Source organism: Salvelinus sp. IW2-2015, linkage group LG1, assembly GCF_002910315.2.
Source record: "Salvelinus sp. IW2-2015 linkage group LG1, ASM291031v2, whole genome shotgun sequence".
In the NCBI taxonomy this organism is placed as follows: Eukaryota; Metazoa; Chordata; class Actinopteri; order Salmoniformes; family Salmonidae; genus Salvelinus; species Salvelinus sp. IW2-2015.
The window spans coordinates 37,938,275-37,957,249 of NC_036838.1; the positions used below are offsets into that span (position 1 = coordinate 37,938,275).

At 40.9% G+C, this 18,975-nt stretch overlaps 1 protein-coding gene and 2 long non-coding RNA genes across 5 annotated transcripts in view; 2 read left to right on the forward strand and 1 right to left on the reverse strand.

Moving 5' to 3' along the window:
• Positions 1-12,330, forward strand: part of LOC111966984 (epidermal growth factor receptor kinase substrate 8-like protein 3) — a 22,363-nt gene extending 10,033 nt beyond the window's left edge. The window contains exons 2-20 of the mRNA XM_023991905.3: positions 1,214-1,310; positions 1,441-1,511; positions 1,646-1,710; positions 1,856-2,014; positions 7,721-7,870; positions 7,972-8,048; positions 8,151-8,281; positions 8,538-8,707; positions 9,202-9,313; positions 9,765-9,838; positions 9,958-10,032; positions 10,282-10,427; positions 10,556-10,724; positions 10,821-10,852; positions 10,954-11,050; positions 11,167-11,274; positions 11,407-11,492; positions 11,690-11,822; positions 11,951-12,330. Coding sequence (XP_023847673.1) covers positions 1,237-1,310; positions 1,441-1,511; positions 1,646-1,710; positions 1,856-2,014; positions 7,721-7,870; positions 7,972-8,048; positions 8,151-8,281; positions 8,538-8,707; positions 9,202-9,313; positions 9,765-9,838; positions 9,958-10,032; positions 10,282-10,427; positions 10,556-10,724; positions 10,821-10,852; positions 10,954-11,050; positions 11,167-11,274; positions 11,407-11,492; positions 11,690-11,822; positions 11,951-11,983 — 1,962 coding nt within the window. The 5' untranslated portion in view covers positions 1,214-1,236 and the 3' untranslated portion in view covers positions 11,984-12,330. The remainder of the gene's footprint in view (positions 1-1,213; positions 1,311-1,440; positions 1,512-1,645; positions 1,711-1,855; positions 2,015-7,720; positions 7,871-7,971; positions 8,049-8,150; positions 8,282-8,537; positions 8,708-9,201; positions 9,314-9,764; positions 9,839-9,957; positions 10,033-10,281; positions 10,428-10,555; positions 10,725-10,820; positions 10,853-10,953; positions 11,051-11,166; positions 11,275-11,406; positions 11,493-11,689; positions 11,823-11,950) is intronic.
• A 1,650-nt stretch (positions 12,331-13,980) lies between these two features.
• Positions 13,981-18,938, reverse strand: LOC139028126 (uncharacterized). Of its 2 annotated transcripts, XR_011480301.1 has the most exons (3): positions 18,789-18,831; positions 18,511-18,675; positions 13,981-18,191 (listed from the first exon to the last, which is right to left on the reverse strand). It is a non-coding gene; the product is annotated as an uncharacterized lncRNA (long non-coding RNA). The 2 variants fall into 2 exon arrangements; XR_011480302.1 differs by lacking the exons at positions 18,511-18,675; positions 18,789-18,831 and adding an exon at positions 18,890-18,938.
• LOC139028127 (uncharacterized) lies at positions 18,507-18,942 on the forward strand. Of its 2 annotated transcripts, XR_011480304.1 has the most exons (4): positions 18,507-18,541; positions 18,599-18,644; positions 18,792-18,827; positions 18,895-18,938. It is a non-coding gene; the product is annotated as an uncharacterized lncRNA (long non-coding RNA). The 2 variants fall into 2 exon arrangements; XR_011480307.1 differs by lacking the exon at positions 18,507-18,541 and having other exon boundaries at positions 18,591-18,644; positions 18,810-18,827; positions 18,895-18,942.
• Positions 18,943-18,975: the final 33 nt, after the last annotated feature.

Genomic DNA, 18,975 nt, shown 5'->3' on the forward strand with positions numbered 1-18,975 from the left:
TGGACACTAATGTTACTCATTCATAGCTAGGGTTGCAAAGGGAGGGAATATTACTGGAAACCTTTGTTACCAAACTTGGGTAACTTTCAAGGTTTTTATTTGATCAGATGACATCTAGTGGCCTTTTTGGGTACTTCAGATTATTACAGGTGTCTGCAATTATCTKTGGCCCTCGGTGTGGTCTCATCACATGTKAAATATATAAAATAATATGATAGAAAAAAGGTATAATAATAGAATGACAAAGCTGTCAAACATCCAAAATATAAACCATCAAATTAGTGAATACTATTGGTGTTTAATATGAGGGTTTCAGCATGAAATATCCATTATATATATTTTTTCCACACTTTTTTGTTGTTGTTGCTACGTTAGTATGTCTTTGTTGTAAATCTTTTAGTGCCAAAGTGATGGTAGTTGTGAAAAAAGTCAATCATTGGAGAGTAAATAATGCCATTGTTGATTAGATGCTTTTTTCATTAATGCTAAAATAACTGAWGATTCCTGTAACTTTAGTCAATTAAACAGTAGCTTTGCAACCCTATTCATAACACATCCTGTATAATAACTACTGAATAGAATCATAATATTAACAACAATGGCAGGTGATTGTTGTTATGTTACTGTATCACTGGCCAATAAGGTAGGTGAAGTACCAGTTGCGTTGGCAGCAGTAGTTATCTGTCAGGTTTTGGCCAGGACTGTTCTGGTTTTTTGTCACTAGATGTCCCCATTGCACCTTTTTTGTACCTTTTGTTTTTGCCCTTGCTCTAATTATTGTTTGCACCTGTATGTCGTTCCCTTGTTAGTATTTAATCCCTGTGTGTTCCTCAGTTCCTTGCTCAGTGTTTGTATGTTAGCACCCAGCCCCAGCCCAAGCCTTGTTGTGAACATATATTTTTCTCTTGTTGGATTTTCCAGAGGTTCTCTGGTTTTGTTCTTTTGTATTTTGGATTAGTCTTTTGAGGTTTGTTTTTCCCTTGCTGTTTTTACCACTTTGTGGATTCTCTTTGTATTTTGGAAGATATCTATTTTTTATTAAACCACCATCTCTAGTACTGCTGTGTCTGCCTCATCTTCTGGGTTCTGCCGATTTAGTGACTGTTTCTCGCACCGGGTCCTGACAGTTATCACTGTATTATGCTCTTGTCGTTGATGTTTGTGCCAAAATGTTCTTGTGTGTTTTCTGTATCTCTGTCTCCTTATGTTACAGGTGTGTGACCCAGGGGTTCCAGGATGTACAGGAGTGACAGTCCCTATGGCTTGGACTCTAGCAGTTACGCAGGATCTGTCCAGTCCGTCCAGTCCAAGTAGGTGTTCTCTAGAGCTTGCACTGTCGCTATAACCTATTTTTATGTGTTTCTTTCTTGTTTACTCTTGAATATTTAGTCTCTGAAATCAAATCTATATTATGCTATTTTCTCAATTTTCTTGTGGCAGTGGCTATTCAGTGGAAGATCGGTTATCACAGATATCAAATTTGTCCAGACCAAGTGCCAAGTCAATATACAGTAAGTAAAGAGAAAAACATAATATTGACCTTGAYCAGTTGAAACTGATTACCTAAAGCATTGTTTGTTATAGGGGAATGTTTTGTGAAACGCAACTATGCATACGATGTTAATCATCCCATGTGCCCCATCAGTGCAGAGGAAGGAGTATGCGGACTCTATCACCAAGATGATGAACAAATTCCAGTACAGAGTAGAGGTATTGTTTTGGTTAATCCAATATAATGATTGTACTATGCTAATCATTTAGCATTGATAATGGTCTGCGTTTGATCACAATAGCTATGCAGCTATTTCTGTGATTCCAAATGCATGTATAACCCCTGTGTATGTCTGTTCTCCAGCATCTGTTCACCTGTGACCTGGATGGTAGAGAGGTGCGTGATGTGAATGACTGTGTTGCGAGGCTAAAGCTGCTGGATGGGATGGGCCGGGTGTGGGGGCAGGACATGGTCCTGGAGGTGCGGGATGGGAACCTGCTGCTAACAGACATCGAGACTAAGGTTGGTGCACACACTTTATACTTGACAATAAAACATTGGGTGAGCATAGCTATACCCACAGTTTACTAACATACATTGAGTGTTGTAGATTAGAGAAAGATCATACAGGAGGTGTCATTACATTTGATTGTGTTAKSAAGTGGGATTAAAATGGATTTAATTGTCATTTTTTACCCAAGACACTCTGTAATGTCAAAGTGGAAGAAATATTCTATATATAAAAAAAGAAAATGAATTAAGGATTCACCCCCGAGTCAATACATGTTAGAATCACCTTTGGCAGCAATAACAGCTGTGAGTCTTCTTGGGTAAGTCTCTAAGAGCTTTACACACATGGATTGTGCAACATTTGGCCATTATTCTTTTCAAAATTCTGAAGCCAAACTGTGGGGAAAAGTTCTCAAAGCTTTTTTGGTACAGTTTTCCATTACTTATTTCTGGTGGGGTTGGCTTGTGCACATTTAGGAAATAACTAAAATGTACTCATAGCCCCCTCTACTTTTCTCCTAATGCTCATGGTCAATTGAAATCATCTGGAAAGGAGCTGTAAACTGTACATGTTACATTGGGGCCCTAGTTATTACACTGGGTTTCTTGTGTTTGATACACTTACACACTTGTGATAAAGTGTTCAATGTCATGTTGAACACATGGCCAATAAAAGCGTTCTCGTGCTAAGTTCAACACGCTTTCTGTTCCTAGATGGGCCATTTTAGTGTGAAAGTACCTGTTAAATTAGTGTTATGTATTGACTTGGTACAACAATTTGTGTCCTTTTTGTTGTTTTCCTTTGTAATAATCCCTCTGGTGAGATATGGAGTCTGTTCCACTCTTGCAGTAACTGTTTGATTTCGCATCACTCTTGTTGTCAGTCTGTTGGTTTTGGCTTAGTCCTTTGCCTTTATCGTTCCAAGATTCCAGATACAGCTGCATCCTTTAACTGAGCCTGCATGAGATCGTGTGGAGACTGCCGGTCTGTAACTGTTCCCCCACACCTTGACAGCTCCTCTTGCACTAATGGCCTTAGTGTGACCGCGGACATCCAAGTTAAACAGTCATGCTGTTGTGCCTGAACATTACTGAGTGTTGCTTTTACCATCTCAGGTGAGTGTTTCTCGGTGCATTCTTCCATGTAATGCTCAGCATGCAAAGGAGAGRGTGACAGAAAGTCTGTGTCAATGTTTACRTTTCCAGGACGATACTTCAGTGTGAGATTGAAGTCTGACAGCTCCGCCACCCAGCGATGACCGGTGGCATTCAGRCTCGCTGTAGTTAGTACATKTGTCAAGGGGCTATTATCCCTGTACACTGTCACAGAGCGAGCATAAAATAGGTCATCTCGGAACCGCTCAGTCGCTGCCCATTTTAGGGCCAAGAATTCCAGTGAAGGGGATAGTTTCTCTCTGCTTGTGTGATAGTGCAGGAGCCATATCCAATGAATCAGGTTGCCACTTTGTCGTTGGTATAACACACCTCCCAATCCCTCTTCAGAGGCATCAACGTGCAGGATAAAAGGGTCCTTGAAATCTGGGTAAGCAAGCACAGGTGYATTAGTCAACACACTCACCAAGTGTTCTAATGCTCTCTGGTGGGCATCCTCCCATATAACTTTCTGGTGGGGCAGAGCCTGTCCCGACTGCATAGCTATCTAGGTCATTRGCTTCCCGGATGCTGGGGTCTCCGACTTCACTGCTAGMAAGTCATAGAGACATTTTGCATGTTGTGAGAAGTTCTTACTTTTAGCCCATGTAGTACCCTAGAAACCCCAGTAGTTTCCCCAGCTCTCTCACATGTTTCCCAGTTATTGCACTGCTACAATTTATTTAGTATCCATTCTGTAACTTTTAGTATAAATTATTTTTCCTAAATAATGGACWTCATTCTTGAATAGGTCACACTTATCAGCCCTGAGTTTAATACCCCATTGATTTTGCTGCCTGAGTACGTAAAGGACATCTTCCACATGTTGAAGAAAATAACAGAAAATAAGCACATCATCCAAATATGGAATACATATCTCTTATACCCTCTAAACTTTCCTCCATGCTTCGTTGGAAGACAGAGGGACTGTTTGATAAGCCAAAGGGAATTCTGTTCCATTGACATAAGGCCCAAGGAGCAGTGTATTTTCTGGACTCCTCTCCCACAAGGCCTTGGTGGTYTGCCTATCCTTTAAAACTGTAAACCATAAGTTTCCTCCTAAACCATCAAGTATTTCCTGTATACGGGGTATGGAATGCCTGTCTAGAACAGTCTTCTTGTTCAATCCCCTGTAATCAACACAAAGTCTTAAACACCCATCCTTTTCCGTASACAGACCAGAGGTGATGGTAATGATGAAGTTGACAAGGGGCGTGGCACACCATTGAACCTCTTTGCCACTGGTATGTTATCAGTCAAGGTTATCGGCATTTGGAGATGTTCAATGCACCCTATGTCCATGTCACCTTAGGCAAAAATGGCTTATTCCTATCTGAGCATCTGTCTGACTAATTCTTGTTGTTCTTGGCTCAAGTGCTGTACATTTACAGGTGGGTCCCACCACTCTATATGACTGGTGTCAGGGCCAGGCTCCAGTGGGGATCTGTCATGAGTCTGTGCTACAGTAACCTTTTCTCCACTGGGCACAGGAACTGGGTGACACGCTACCACTCTCTGTAATGTTCCTATCACTGTTTGTCATGTTTGGTAGTATTCACTACTGCAATGTCAACTTTTCAAGATGGGCATTTTGATGTTTTCACGACTTGACTTTGTAGGTCCAGGCCCCAGGTCACTCTCACGTCCGGTTCAAATAACACAATTTCATCATTGAAGGGGGCCTCTCTTGGGATACAGGGACGAATCCATTTTGTTTGTCCACCTGGAATGACAATGTCACGTCTGCATGCTGTAAGCAAGCATTTCTCTGTGTACATTCCTCTGAGTGCTGATGCAGATTGAGTAGAGTCTTTTCCTTGCCCTGTCCTAGCTTAAGTGCATTTCTTAGCATCTTTACTGTATACATCAGCTCAGAGGGCTCATTGTTACTTTTTGTTCTTACTATGTCTTCAATATGGGAACCCTCAAATATTTTCCTGCAATGACATCAGCTTTGGGATCAAGCAAAAAAAAAAAAAGTCCTCCAACCCAGAAAGGGAATTTCAGTYCCATTGGCTACTCTCAAATCCGGTTTCTCTGTATTGTATTCTCTGAGGTTCTCTCTCCCTTTGCACTACAGCCTCTGCAACACTGGATGGAACTAGATGTATCTGAGGTCACTCCCCGTTCCATGGTTGTGACCCCCAGACGTTTCCCGATGGCTGTGCGTTGCCCCTGATTCTACACCCTACTGCCCAATGCCTATCACTGCCACATTTGTAGCAATGCTGGCAAGTCTGTTGACCAGTCCATAACAACTTTTGCATTTTCTTTTCTCTCTGTTGGTTGTATTTGATTTTCTGTTGGAGCGATTTCTGTTGAACTGTCACCCTGGCCCTGTACTGACTGTGCTAATGATGCTACCTGACAGGACAGTTCTTTGATTGCTTCATTGCTCYCATCAATTTTACTCAGGAGGGGATTGTATTTATTTTGTTTTCGGACTGTGGTCTGTGATGGCTCTGCCTGTGCACATTCCTCCCCGTTATCCTCACTTTGTACTGCATTAACTCTGTTGGGTGTGAACTTACGTGAAATCCTGGCCTTTGCATGCCTTTTTCATTGCCCTTGGCAATTAGCATTTTCTCAAGCAACAGTTCATCACTGGTGTTAATATCACATCTAGATGTGTATAAGAGACAGGTCCTCAAGATGTGCCCTAGAGTGTAGAGTGTCATGTCTGTTTTTCCCTCCAGATAACTCCTAATCTTAAGCCCTGGGCTCACAGCTTTGATTACTGCTTCTATCATTTCTAATTCACTGTATCCTTTTTTCAGTCCGTTTTCAATCTGATGTTCTAGGCTGTTGAAGCTGAGCTGAGGAGGCCCTCCCACCTCTTTTCGTCCTGCCGCAGCTCCTTTCTCTCCGCTGGGTTCACTGTCCATTTGCGTCGTTGGCACTGACTGGCTGGAACTTGTAGGCAGACCTTTCGCAGCATCCTCCGAGTCCGATATTCCTTTGATTTCTTCTTTCGGTTGAAGCTACCAAGACATTCCCTCATCCTCTGATTCCATTAAATCCTCATTCTCACAGTAATCCTCAATCAGTTTGCGCAGTGATGTGCAATGGCTCTTTCCTTTTACTTCAGAGTCATCTACACCTCCTATTCCAGAACAACAATTGTCTTCAGTTAAAGCCCATAAACTCTGTTCGATTTCATCCAACAACGTTTCCCTCTCAACTCATATTGTCCTACTCACGTGGCAACAACAACAATGCAGGCAATGGCAAGATAGCTCAAATCCGTTTGGTGGTTAGCCCGCTAACGTTAGCTGGCTAGCTACTCTCCCAACGTCTCTCACTCGTTGTCCGTTCAAAGAATATGGGCCGGTGCTAACATGAAAATAAATCTCAGCAGTGCCTCCAAATGTATTCCCTTTCTATGAGATTATAATATTTTCTTCTTTATTTCCCATGGGCTTCATCCGAGTACCCCCTAGTGGCTGGAATACAACCATATTAAGCCACCATCACTGAGGCAGTTACTCAGTGATGTGTTTGTTGTGTTGGATTTGCACCAAGCATAACATTTTGCATTTAGGTCAAAACGTTTTATTTTTGCAGTACAAGTGCCTTGGTAGCATATTTTGGAATAGTTTTATTCTGTATATTTGCATTATTCTTGAATCTTTCCACTCTGRCATTTAGGTCATACTTTCCTCCCATTACAGCCAATGAAGTCCYTAGCTGTTTTAAAATCACCAATGGCCTCATGGTGACATCCCTGAACTGTTTCCTTCTTGTCCTGCAGCTCAGTTCAGAAGGTTGACTGTATCTTTGATGTGTCTGAGGGGGTTTAATACATCCTCCACAGCATAATTATTAACTTGACCATGCTTAAAGTGATATTCAATGTCTGATATATTTATTGTTACCCATCTACCAATCACTGCCCTTCTTTATGAGGCTTTGAAAATCACCCTGGTCTTTGTAGTTGAATCTGTGCTTTAAATTCAATACTTGAATGAGGGACTTTACAGATGCTGTATGTATGGGGGACAGAGGAAGGGGTAGTCATTCAAAAATCATGTCAACCCCTATTATTTCACACAGTGACTCCATGTAACTTATTATGTGATTTGTTTAGGAACATTTTACTCCTGAACTAAGGGCTGTAGTATTTAATCTGTAATGCTGAACCATTACAGATTCCGCAATAGATATGAAAAGGTAATTTTATGATTGAGCCGACATGCAGCTTTTACTGTAAATGTAGTCTACTCTTAAGCGMAAGCGTTGCCTTTAAATTTTAATCACGCTGTAACGCTGAACTTCCGCGTTGTGTATTGAATAGAGCCCTAATTTAGTCTTGCCTAAACAAAGGGGGGAATGCTTATGCAACTACTATATTTGAGTTATTTAGTTATTGTAAATTTGTACACGTATGTGTAACTTTCTTTTCACTTTGACATTATGGAGTATTTTGCGTAGATCAATGACAAAAAAAATCACAAATCTATTTCAATCCCACTTTATAACGCAACAAAATGTGAAGAAATCCAAGGGGGTTTTGATTCCTGACCTACTATTTTCTCCCCCTCTCCCCTCTTCCTGTGTGGGGTTCAGGAGGAGCTGGAGTCCCTGGCTCTGAGCAGCATCATGGAGCTGAAGGCTGTGATGGACAGCTGTGTGTACAACTCCCTGCTGACCGCGACCGTCAAGGACCGCAGCAAGAGGACCACCAGTGTCTTCATGTTCCAGTGTGAGGACCTCAGGGTGAGGAGACTGTCATGCATCCCTGAACCTGTCTCCAGACTGTATTAGGACCATTATGTTTCAAAATGGCTGTGCAAATGGATGTTAGTGATTTATTTCAGGCCGATTTCATAAAACGGGACCTAGAGAGAGTGCTCCCTCACCAGAGAGATGACGTTAGCAATCACAGCAACAACAGGTAACAACAAAACAGTCCAAAACAACAACAGTGCATTTAAAACGGTGTAGCTTACCTTAGTATGTGCTCATTTTCTTTGGGTAAACCTCTTTTTATCTCTAGCAGGAGCAATCTGGAAGTTATGGCTGGCCATCAAATTGTTAGGAATCTTCAGAATGCTGTCCCACCACCTGAGCAGAGAGAATGGACTCCTCCCAAAGATCCCTCAGCTCAATGGAGCGCTCCGGACTATGGTAAACCAATGGCATACTCCAACCCAAAGTAGTTATAGGAAACCATTGATCAAGAGGACTAAGATTGTAACTTGTGAGGTCAGAAGGGCTTGCCTAGATCACTGTAAAAAAAACTCAAGGGTTTGTTTCCTGTGTTAATGACAGATAAATAGCTTTAGTCAAGGTTTGGTCAAATATATTGAAAACAATAAATACTGTATTTATAAATCTGTGGGAAGTGGGAAACCAACCTGTTTCACCCCTATGTGTTCAATAGATGAAGATCCTACACCTGTACCTACGCCTACACCGCCCATGCCCAGAGAAGAGCCCCTGCCTCCCAGGAAGGAAACACCAGTTCAGCACCTCTTCATGGAGGAGGAGCCTGAGCCTGAGCCAGCCCCTGTCTCTCCTCCACGCCCATACACAGAGACTGATAGGAATGTGGTCAGTGCTCTGCCTCTATCATTATATTATTAATGTTAGCAGTACTGTGGATGATAGCTTAAAGGGGCAATCAGCAGTTGAAACAATAACAATGCATTTGTCCTGCCACTGTTCCTGTAAAAAGCTGATGGATGGGGCAGGAGAAATGTAACCACTCTCAAATTCATAGACAGAGCTATGGATGCAAGGACTGTCCATCCGTGATATCAAAATAATAGTTTTAAGCATGTTTTGAGGCTATACAGTGTTTGTTTACATCTATTTTGTTTAAAAACATTGGTGTAACAAGCTTATATTATGGGTCCTGAAGGGGTGTGGCAGTTGAACTAAGCTCATGAGGCATTTATAAATGATATTCTTCAAGAATCAATGGATATATATATCATGAATTTATAAGTCCAGAAATTGATGTAGCAACTGCAGATTTGCCCTTTAAGGTGAATGTAGTGGTTTGCATATGGATATTGTTTATCATGTTCTCTGTTTTTCTACAGGACATCGTGAATCATGTTTTCAATGACATTGAGATCTTTATGGGCCAAGTCGCTGCTGCAGCAGCCAAAGCCGAGAAGAAAAAAAAGAAAATGAAGAAGAACAAGGATAAAGGTGTGTGTTTCTCCTTATTCCAAAGAAGGCTACACCAGTGGTTCAATTGAGCCAGAGCTACCGTATGGGTATAAAGTTAAAGGTATGATAAACCAAAGTAAGGAACTCCCACATTTTGTAACAAAGCAGAGGGCTCCGTATAGCTCCGCAATGACATGATTGGTTGACTGTAGGTGGGGGCGGTATGTTGGGGGCGGGAGGTCCTGTATAAACACAAACTCAACTGCTCTGCTCTGTGAAGCACAAGAAGTATGAATACACTGATTTCTGCAGACACCGGATTGACCATGCAGAGCCTTTCATTTGGAATAACCTTAACATTTATCTTGCCTCCCCCACCTGAACCCCTGGGGATATCCCATATTCAGGTGCAAGATGGCAGTGGCAGTGGGGAAACTGATCTGAGGTTTTTGTATTTTGATGCCATTTGTTTTTTTGTTTAATTTCCAAGGCATTAAAGGCATGCCACCAGCAGAGGAATTTGAAACCTGTCTCCAGAAAATCAAATGCGGGTTCAACCTTCTGGTGTGTATCAAAATATCTCAGCTATTTTGCTTGTTGTGTTGTACACTCATGATGTAATACATGCTAGTCATTTAATCTGAGAGCTTAATCAAGTACCTTTGGTCTGTTCACTGTGACAGGGGGAGCTCAATGGAAAGATTAGTAATCCCAGTGCCCCGGAATTCGTCCACTGCCTCTTTTCCACCCTGGCATTTGTAAGTTACTCCTACTGCTTACTCCATCTTTGTTTTCTACGCAGCTCTTGACCCACCCATGAACCTTTTCAACGTTGTGTTTTGAACCAGCCTAAAATAATTGACAGTACATGATACATCTTCCTATCAATGAGTTCAGAAGGCTTGTTTCCCACCCGTAGTGGCAAGTGCTGCTGTAGAATCAACTGCTAAAACAGTTCAAACTCAGTTACCTGACCACCTACCGCTACCCCCTCCCTTCTCCTCCAGGTGGTGTCCCACAGCCCTGAGGAGCTGCCCCCCACCATCGTGGCGCCCCTGCTGAAGCCTGAGTGTATCCGTCTGCTGAGTGAGGAGGCCACTCCTGAGGAGGACCAGCTGTGGCAGTCGCTGGGAGACGCCTGGAACGTCCCCAGGTGGGACACATGCATCACACCACTCATCAATGGGTATCTGGGAATGGGYAGTTACTGTCAGTCAGTGGTGCTCTGTGTACTTCCATACATTTTGACAAGGGCTCCCTGTATCCCTGATGTCTTAACAGTACAAAATGGCCAGAGGATGATGAGGACATCCCTACCTACACTCTGGAGTTCTATGATGGTTGGCAGCCCCTGGAGTTGACCCACTCTCTCCCAGGGAGAGAGCCTGAGAGAAGGCAGCAGAGTCAGAAACAGATTCAGAGTCAGAGTCCACGCTCCACCCCTGAAAAGGTATTTGTCCAGTGAGCTGCATCTTATAGTTCTGTACCGGCTGGGTCATTTCAATAAGGTTTTTTCAATAAGTTCTTCCAAACTTTTCCACTGTAGAGATCGGCKCCATTCAAGCCTCCACCATCACGGTATGCATTATCAAAGTATTATATACAATTTAAAAGCCATGTAATGATTATGTATACATGCTGGTCTGTGTGCGTCTATAGATCTATGTATGTGTTTTCAGTCCAGATGAGCCAAACCCCAGTTACATGCGTGTGATGTATGACTTCACTGCAAGGAACAACAGAGAGCTGAGCATCTCCAAGGGAGAGGTGGTTCAGGTGAGTCTACTCAACACTACTACATGTTAACAGCACTTTAAAGTCTGTCTGCCCGCCCGCCCAACAGGAGGTTTTGACAGAAGAGTGTGTACAGTATGTGCTCTGTGCATCCACAGCTACTGGACACGTCAAAGAAATGGTGGCGAGTAAGGAGCGACAGAGGAGAGGAGGGCTTCATACCCAACAATGTACTTGAGTCACAGGACAAGGAGCAGGAAATGCAGGCAAGATACCCCAACACTCAGCAAAACTTCATACTGTAAAGCCTGCTGGGTGTTATTATGCTGTGGATGCTCCATGTGTATGGTGTTTACTGTATGAGTATGTCATTATAAAGACCTTATCCCCCCTGTCAGGAAACCAGTGGTCCTCCCTCCCTAACCAAGAGGTCCAAGCCTGACCAAGTGAAGGCCTGGCTGGAGTATAAGGGCTTCAATAAAATGTAAGAGCACTCAAACTCAAACTCCCAATCACAATAGCTATAGCTTAGTGATCACTGTAGGCATACATGTAATTTACAACTACTGTAGTCAATCACAAGTGAGTATGAGAAATGACAGGATAAGTATTCTCTTTTCCCAGATTTGTAAAAATGTCTCCTTCACTTTCTCTCCTTCCCTCCCTCTCTCTGTCTATCAGCACGGTGCGCTGTCTGGATGTGCTGAGTGGCTCTATGCTCCTGGGGATGACGAGAGAAGAGCTGAAGATAGTATGTCCTGAGGAGGGGGGYCGGGTCTTCTTCCAGCTCCAGAACATCAAGTCTGCCATGGCTGTAAGTCCCACACCACCCTGGCTTTAACTGTACAACTGTTGATTTATATTKTTGTACATGATGGGTAACAAGCTGATTTCTAAATCCCAGTCCTATTCCTGACCTTTGTTTTTTTCTTTCCACTCTAGCTTGCCAGTGAGGTAAGGCCCATAGAGCCTTAGGAGGGGAGGAGAKGGGAGGACCAGAGAGTCACAAATGTGTCGGGACTTTAAGTTTTATCCCTTTTCGCTGTGCAATAGAAAAATTCTGATTATAACTACTGAAAACACKGAGTAAGCTGAGTTTATTTAAAAGTATGTAGCGTGGAAGTATCAAAGCTCTATTTTTTTGTTCCATTTAATAATCCAATATTTAAAGAAAGAGTCTCTATATATATATATTCTGTGACAGCTGTTAACTTCAATACTATATTTAACCATATGTATTCTATAAAACCAGTGTTGATGCTACTTGATTCTATGATTGATCTTGAGGATTTTATTAAAGTCACCATTTCTACATGCATAAATTAATGTTAAGTGTTACAATACTTTTTCTGTATAGTATCGTGTTGTTGATGTAATGTAATCAATTGACATATATTTTACTTCGGTAGTGCTATGTATGGACACTTCAATGAGTAAATCACATTATATCAAATCAAGTCTGTCTCTATAATCTAAGCATGTATCTCAATGTTGGAACTGTCTATCCACATACAGTATACCAGTCAAAAGTTTGGACACACCTACTCATTCCAGGGTTTTTCTTTATTTTTACCATTCTCTACATTGTAGAATAACAGTGAAGACATCAAAACTATTAAATAACACATATGGAATCATGTAGTAACCAAAAAAGTGTTAAACAAATCAAAATATATTCAAAAGTGAATTTGTGGAATTTCTTTCCTTCTTCATYCGTTTGAGCAAGGTAAGTGTTATATACAGAAGATAACCCTATTTGGTAAAAGACCAAGTCCATATTATGGCAAGAACAGCTCAAATAAGCAAAGAGAAATGACAGTCCATCATTACTTTAAGACATAAAGGGCAGTAGCAAAAACCATCAAGCGATATGATGAAACTGGCTATCAAGAGGACCGCCACAGGAAAATAAGACCCAGAGTTACCTCTGCTGCAGAGGATACGTTCATTAGAATTAACTGCACCTCAGATTGCAGCCCAAATAAATGCTTCACAGAGTTCAAGTAACAGACACATCTCAACATCAGCTGTTGAGAGGAGACTGCGTGAATCAGGCCTTCATGGTCGAATTGCAGCAAAAAAAACACTACTAAAGGACACCAATAATAAGAAGAGACTTGCTTGGGCCAAGAAACATGAGCAATGACCGGTGGAAATCTGTCCTTTTGTCTGATGAGTCCAAATTTGAGATTTTTGGTTCCAACCACCGTGTCTTTACGAGACGCAGAGTAGGTGAACAGATGATCTCTGAATGTGTGGTTCCCACCATGAAGCATGGAGGAGGTGTGATGGTGTGGGGTGCTTTGCTAGTGACTGTCTCTGATTTATTTAGAATTCAAGGCACACTTAGCCAGCATGGCTACCACAGCATTCTGCAGTGATACGCCATCCCATCTGGTTTGCGCTTAGTGGGATTATCATTTGTTTTTCAACAGGACAATGACCCAACACACCTCCAGGCTGTAAAAGGGCTATTTGACCAAGGATAGTGATGGAGTGCTGCATTAGATAACTTGGCCTCCACAATCACCCGACCTCAACCCAATTGAGATGGTTTGGGATGAGTTGGACCGCAGAGTGAAGGATAAGCAGCCAACAAGTGCTCAGCATATGTTGGAACTCCTTCAAGACTGTTGGAAAAGCATTCCTCATGAAGCTGGTTGAGACAATGCCAAAAGTATGCAAAGCTGTCATCAAGGCAAAGGGTAGCTACTTTGAAGAATCTAAAATATATTTTGATTTGTTTAACACTTTTTTAGGTTGCTACATGATTCCATATGTGTTATTTCATCGTTTTGATGTCTTCACTATTATTCTACAATGTAGAACATAGTAAAAATAAAGAAAAATCCTTGAATGAGTAGACGTGTCCAAATTTTTGACCGGTACTGTAAATCAACTATATTAGTTGACTAAATGAGTCAATAAGCTTACTCCTTAAAGAAAAAAAGTGTATGACACCAGACAACACATTAGATGAATAAACATGCTTTATTTCAATCATCAGACATTATACCAGAGTCTGTAAAACATTGGCATTCATTTAAAGCCATGATAGTGACTACAGTACACTAAGGGCTCTATTCAATCCACGTCGCAGAAGTTCAGCGTTACAGCGTGATTGAAATGTAAAGGTAATGTTCCTGTGTAAGCGGAGACTGCATTCACAGTAAACACTGCATGTCAGCTCAATCAGAGATGACCTTTACATTGCTATCGTGCAATCTGTACCACTTCAGCAATACAGATTGAACAGAGCCCTAACTCCAACAAATTAAAAAGACAATGAAAACCACGTKAATAATATAAAAAACGTGCAGATAACCTTTCATGTAAAAACATGAAAATATCTAATAAAGAAAACATGAATTGAGCACAAAATAATCACAAGTGAGAATCTAATTGTTTGAATTCAACATTATGAAGTGAAAAGAATACTATTTCTTCAAGGAGAAAATCGATTGAACAAAGAACTAAACTCGCAGTGTGATGATTAACTGGTTTGTGTTCTGTGATGACAACACAGTGTCTATTACTATTACCCAAGACTCTTTGCACTACTGAAACCCGTTGCAAGAGAACAGCATTTTGGACTCAAAACGGCATTGAACRTTTGTGTGTTCTTTCGATTGGGACAGAATTACATATGTCTGTCTTTAGTGAAGTTTGAGAATACAACGTATGGTCTCTGAGTTATGGTATGCTACAGTAGAACCAATAGGTTCCCTAGCATTGTATTTTATAAACAAACAAAGGAACTAAACTGATTGTACAGATTGAGACCAACGACAGGAGTTGGTGAGGTTTGAAAGAACAGATATGTGAACTCTGATGGACAATCTTTAATGGATGGATGGAAATGAAAAGGTAAGGTCAACTGAACTGGAAACTGTGTCGTTGAGTCCCTTAGTGAGCCATACCTGGACCTGAAAATGGATGTCTGATCCTTTATCAACAATTACACACATCCTACTCCACATACGGAGACATAAACCCTTAAATTATACATGTATCCTCMAATTCCCTGCAAAATACTATTTTAAAGAATCAAATCAAAAGCTGTAGAAAATGGTTGTTGTTGTTTTAAAAGCCTTGTTTGTATCAGTCTATGTCCAGTCTATGGCTGTATGTTTGTGGGAAGGATTACAATGTCTGAGTGGGTGTTTTGGTGGGAATGTATAGCCAGATTACATAGGCAGCTCTGGTTGAGATAAATGGCAGGGATGGATACCCAATATGGCTCTTGGTACTACCATTTCTGAAGACTCTTCCAAATTACCCTGGTTAACTTGATCACCTTCCCTCGATACTCTATTGAGAGAGCTACATGCTAAATTAAACCGAGTTCAACAGTCCTAACACAACAATCAACCAGAAAAACAAACAATGAAAATATCAAATAAGAAAAGAATATACATGGTTCTTTGTAGCTCAGTTGGTAGAGAATGGCGCTTGTAAGGCCAGGGTAGCGGGTCTGATTCCTGTGACCACCCATATGTCAAATGTAAGCACACATGACTGACCTTAAGTCACTTTGGATAAAAGTCCAATTGTAAAATTCTGTGAAAGTCAAGGCCAATAATTATGATAACAAATTAAATCTTTCAGCTTTAATAACCACAGTTTATAATGATCTACAGCAACGAAACAAAGTTTGCAATCTAAATATTGATATACTCTTTATATAAACTGTTTATCTCTATAGCCTTTAAAAAAATACACTTTATATATTAAATTCAACTCTGAGGCTCACCCTATGTCAAACAAATGCCACCCCTTCACAGTGAAACACCTCACTGTTGAGGAGCTACAGATCAGCCTCCCAGGATTGAGATTAATGCATACAATTTCTCCTAAATTATCTGGTTTCTCAAACATTTAGTGTCTATTCAATCAGATCCGCTTTAGCCGACATCCGCATGGCTGTTGTTTGACCGGTGTCGGAACTGCGTTAGAGCTGTCAAATCCACAAGCAGCTCTTGGCATTATTGCTAAAGCGGACATTGCCATTGGCTGCACGGAGTCGCATGAAGAGAAATCCCATGCAGCCTTATTTATAAGTTAGAACACTGGAATGTGAGATGTAATCTACACCTTGATTAGGCTGATAGAAATCCTCATTATTTCAATCAATGATTTTCTATTTGTGCGTCATTATTTCTATATATACTACACTTTCTCGTTCTGAACTTCTTAACGTGAGTGGGACGAGTGTGGCTTCTTGACAATGATAAAGAGCAGCTGCTCACRGATTTGACAGCTCCAACGCAGTTCCACCTCCGACGCCAAAACATCAGCTATGCGGGTGTCGGCTATCGCCGGTTAACACTTGATCTGCTTGAATCTAGGCCTTACTGTATATATCACGCTTCGATCTTACGTTTTTAAAATGGCCTGGTAGATATGGTATGCAATGCATGGTGAACATTTACAACTAGGGCCCACTTATTCCACTGGAACAGTCTTGGCATCTAATAGGAGTGTACAATTAGAACAGTTATAACAATATCCAAGATGAATGCCCACAGTTTGAATCGGGCATAGAAGAGGCTCTTTGTCTTTGGGCAAGATAATGGGGATAGGTGTGTACTTGTTTTGGTGACRATGACAACCATGGTGGTGGGGGTGAGCTCATTTGTTCCCGATGACAACCATGCAAACGTGTCCCTGCACGGTTTGAGCATTGCCATAGGGATGACAAGCTGAATGAGTTTGTTTTGCAGAACTCAAACTAACAGCAATCATTGACTGCACACATACTTCATACATGACAGTCGTTCAGCTTACTTGGCTTCTCATGTGTTGCTTTTTCACATTACATCTCACTTTAAACAGCTTTTCAGCCACTCCTGTTGCATGGCTCCATGCAGGCATTCACAACATAAGATACACGGTGGAAATGCAGCCAAAGCAGAGCATTGGTAAAACGGCTTCTTCCACTTCACTGGAAGGTCTGGGTAGGTAAGGGAGAAGGTACTTTAACATGCAGCATGGTTTCAGTCCCAATGGCATCATCTTGATGTTAGTTCAGCAAAAATGCTAATGCATGAAGAGAACAGATGCTACGGTTGTTGTTGTTGGTGATGAGGACTGAGGCGTTGCAGCAGAGCATGAGAACAGCTTAGACTGTGACAGGCTAGCTAGTGCCTAAAGTTCAAATCAAAAGGCACTGGTAAGTCTGGTATGGAGCATACAGGGCACTGCATACAATGAACTAATAACCAACATAGTGGGTCCAGAGGCCAGTCCCTGGGGTCTGTCCTGGTCTCTTTAGAGGACCAAGGGGTGTGTGAGGGGTGGGAGTGGGACATACACACGCAATGGGGGGTTTGGAGGGTCCATATCCAAGAACATGGTGACTGTTGAGGTAATGGTAGGGGGGCATGGGAGCCCCCCTGGCTTGGACGATGCTGTATTCATTCTTCTTGACTTGTGCTTGGAAAACATGTTGTGGTTGATTGGCTCCATCATTCACATCTCTCAGCATCCACTCTACCACAGACAGATATATCCTTTAGATATATATATATATATACCCTGTACACATCATGCATCTGTACTGGAATAGTATACATCTACTCTTTTTGGCTGCATATTCTATAACTAATGTGATTCTTTTTTTTCTGCAGCTAAAAATAACATCTATCTTAATGTTAATTGAATGGAATGTTTGCAGTAGACCACAGTCAGGCGCACAGCCTGCATATTGCTGCTGGACATCCAGCAGCAATACTGCTGCAGTGTCTCTGCTGGATGTCCTGCTTTTTAGTTCAGAGCTGATTTAGATCACGGAGACTAGCTGAGAGGACTCCTTTAGCTATTAAAGCACTAGAAACTTCCTGAAGCCAGAGACAGATGAAAGCCAGCAGATACCCAGCAGCACACACAAACTGGAATTGTGCACAACTTCTGCTTCTAGACCACGCAGATTTGGTCCTTTGTTTGTTTTTTAAACTCAGTACGTCCGTACTTTAGAAAAGTGTTACCGTGGTTTCCATGCATCTCTAAGTTACATGCGACTGTTCCTATCAGTGCGGAACAGGTGTTGTTGGAACAATGTAGTGTGGAACCTATGCATTGTGTCGTGAGGTAAGACGACCCATGGATAATACACTCATAATATTGCTGCTAAGTTGTATCTGCTTTCCTACTTCAAAAGTTATAACCCTTATGAATATTCACACTAGATGTAATGTTAACTAGATTTATGTATACATTAGATGTTAATGTCATACACTAGATGTTAATGTTACAACTAGATGTTCACATTAACTAGTTAATGTTACATAATGTTAATGTTACACTAGAATGTTTAATGTTTACTAGAATTTAATGTTACATTAGATGTTATTACATACTAGATGTTAAGTTACAAGTGTTCTTACACTAGATGTTAATGTTCACTAAAATGTTAACTAGATGTTCACATTAACTAGATGTTATATTACACTAGATGTTAATGTTACACTAGATGTTACATTACACAGATGTTAAATATTTACACTAGATGTTAATGTTACACTAGATGTTAATGTTCACACTAGATGTTAATGTTACAACTAATGTTCACATTACACTATTAATGTTTAGTTTACACTAGATGTTAATGTTACACTAGATGTTAATATTACACTATGTTAATATTACACTAGATGTTAATAATTACACTAGTAGTTAATATTACACTAGAATGTTAATGTTCACTAGATGTTCAACATTACACTGATGTTAATATTACACTAGTGTTTAATGTTAACGACTTAGATGTTTAATGTTACACTAGATGTTAATGTTACACTAGATGTTCAAGTTACACTACGTGTATATACACTAGATGTTAATGTTCACTTAGATGTTAATTTTACACTAGATGTTAATTACACTAGATGTTAATGTTACACTAATGTTTAATGTTACACTAGATGTTAATATTACACTAGATTGTATGTTACACTAATTGTTCACAT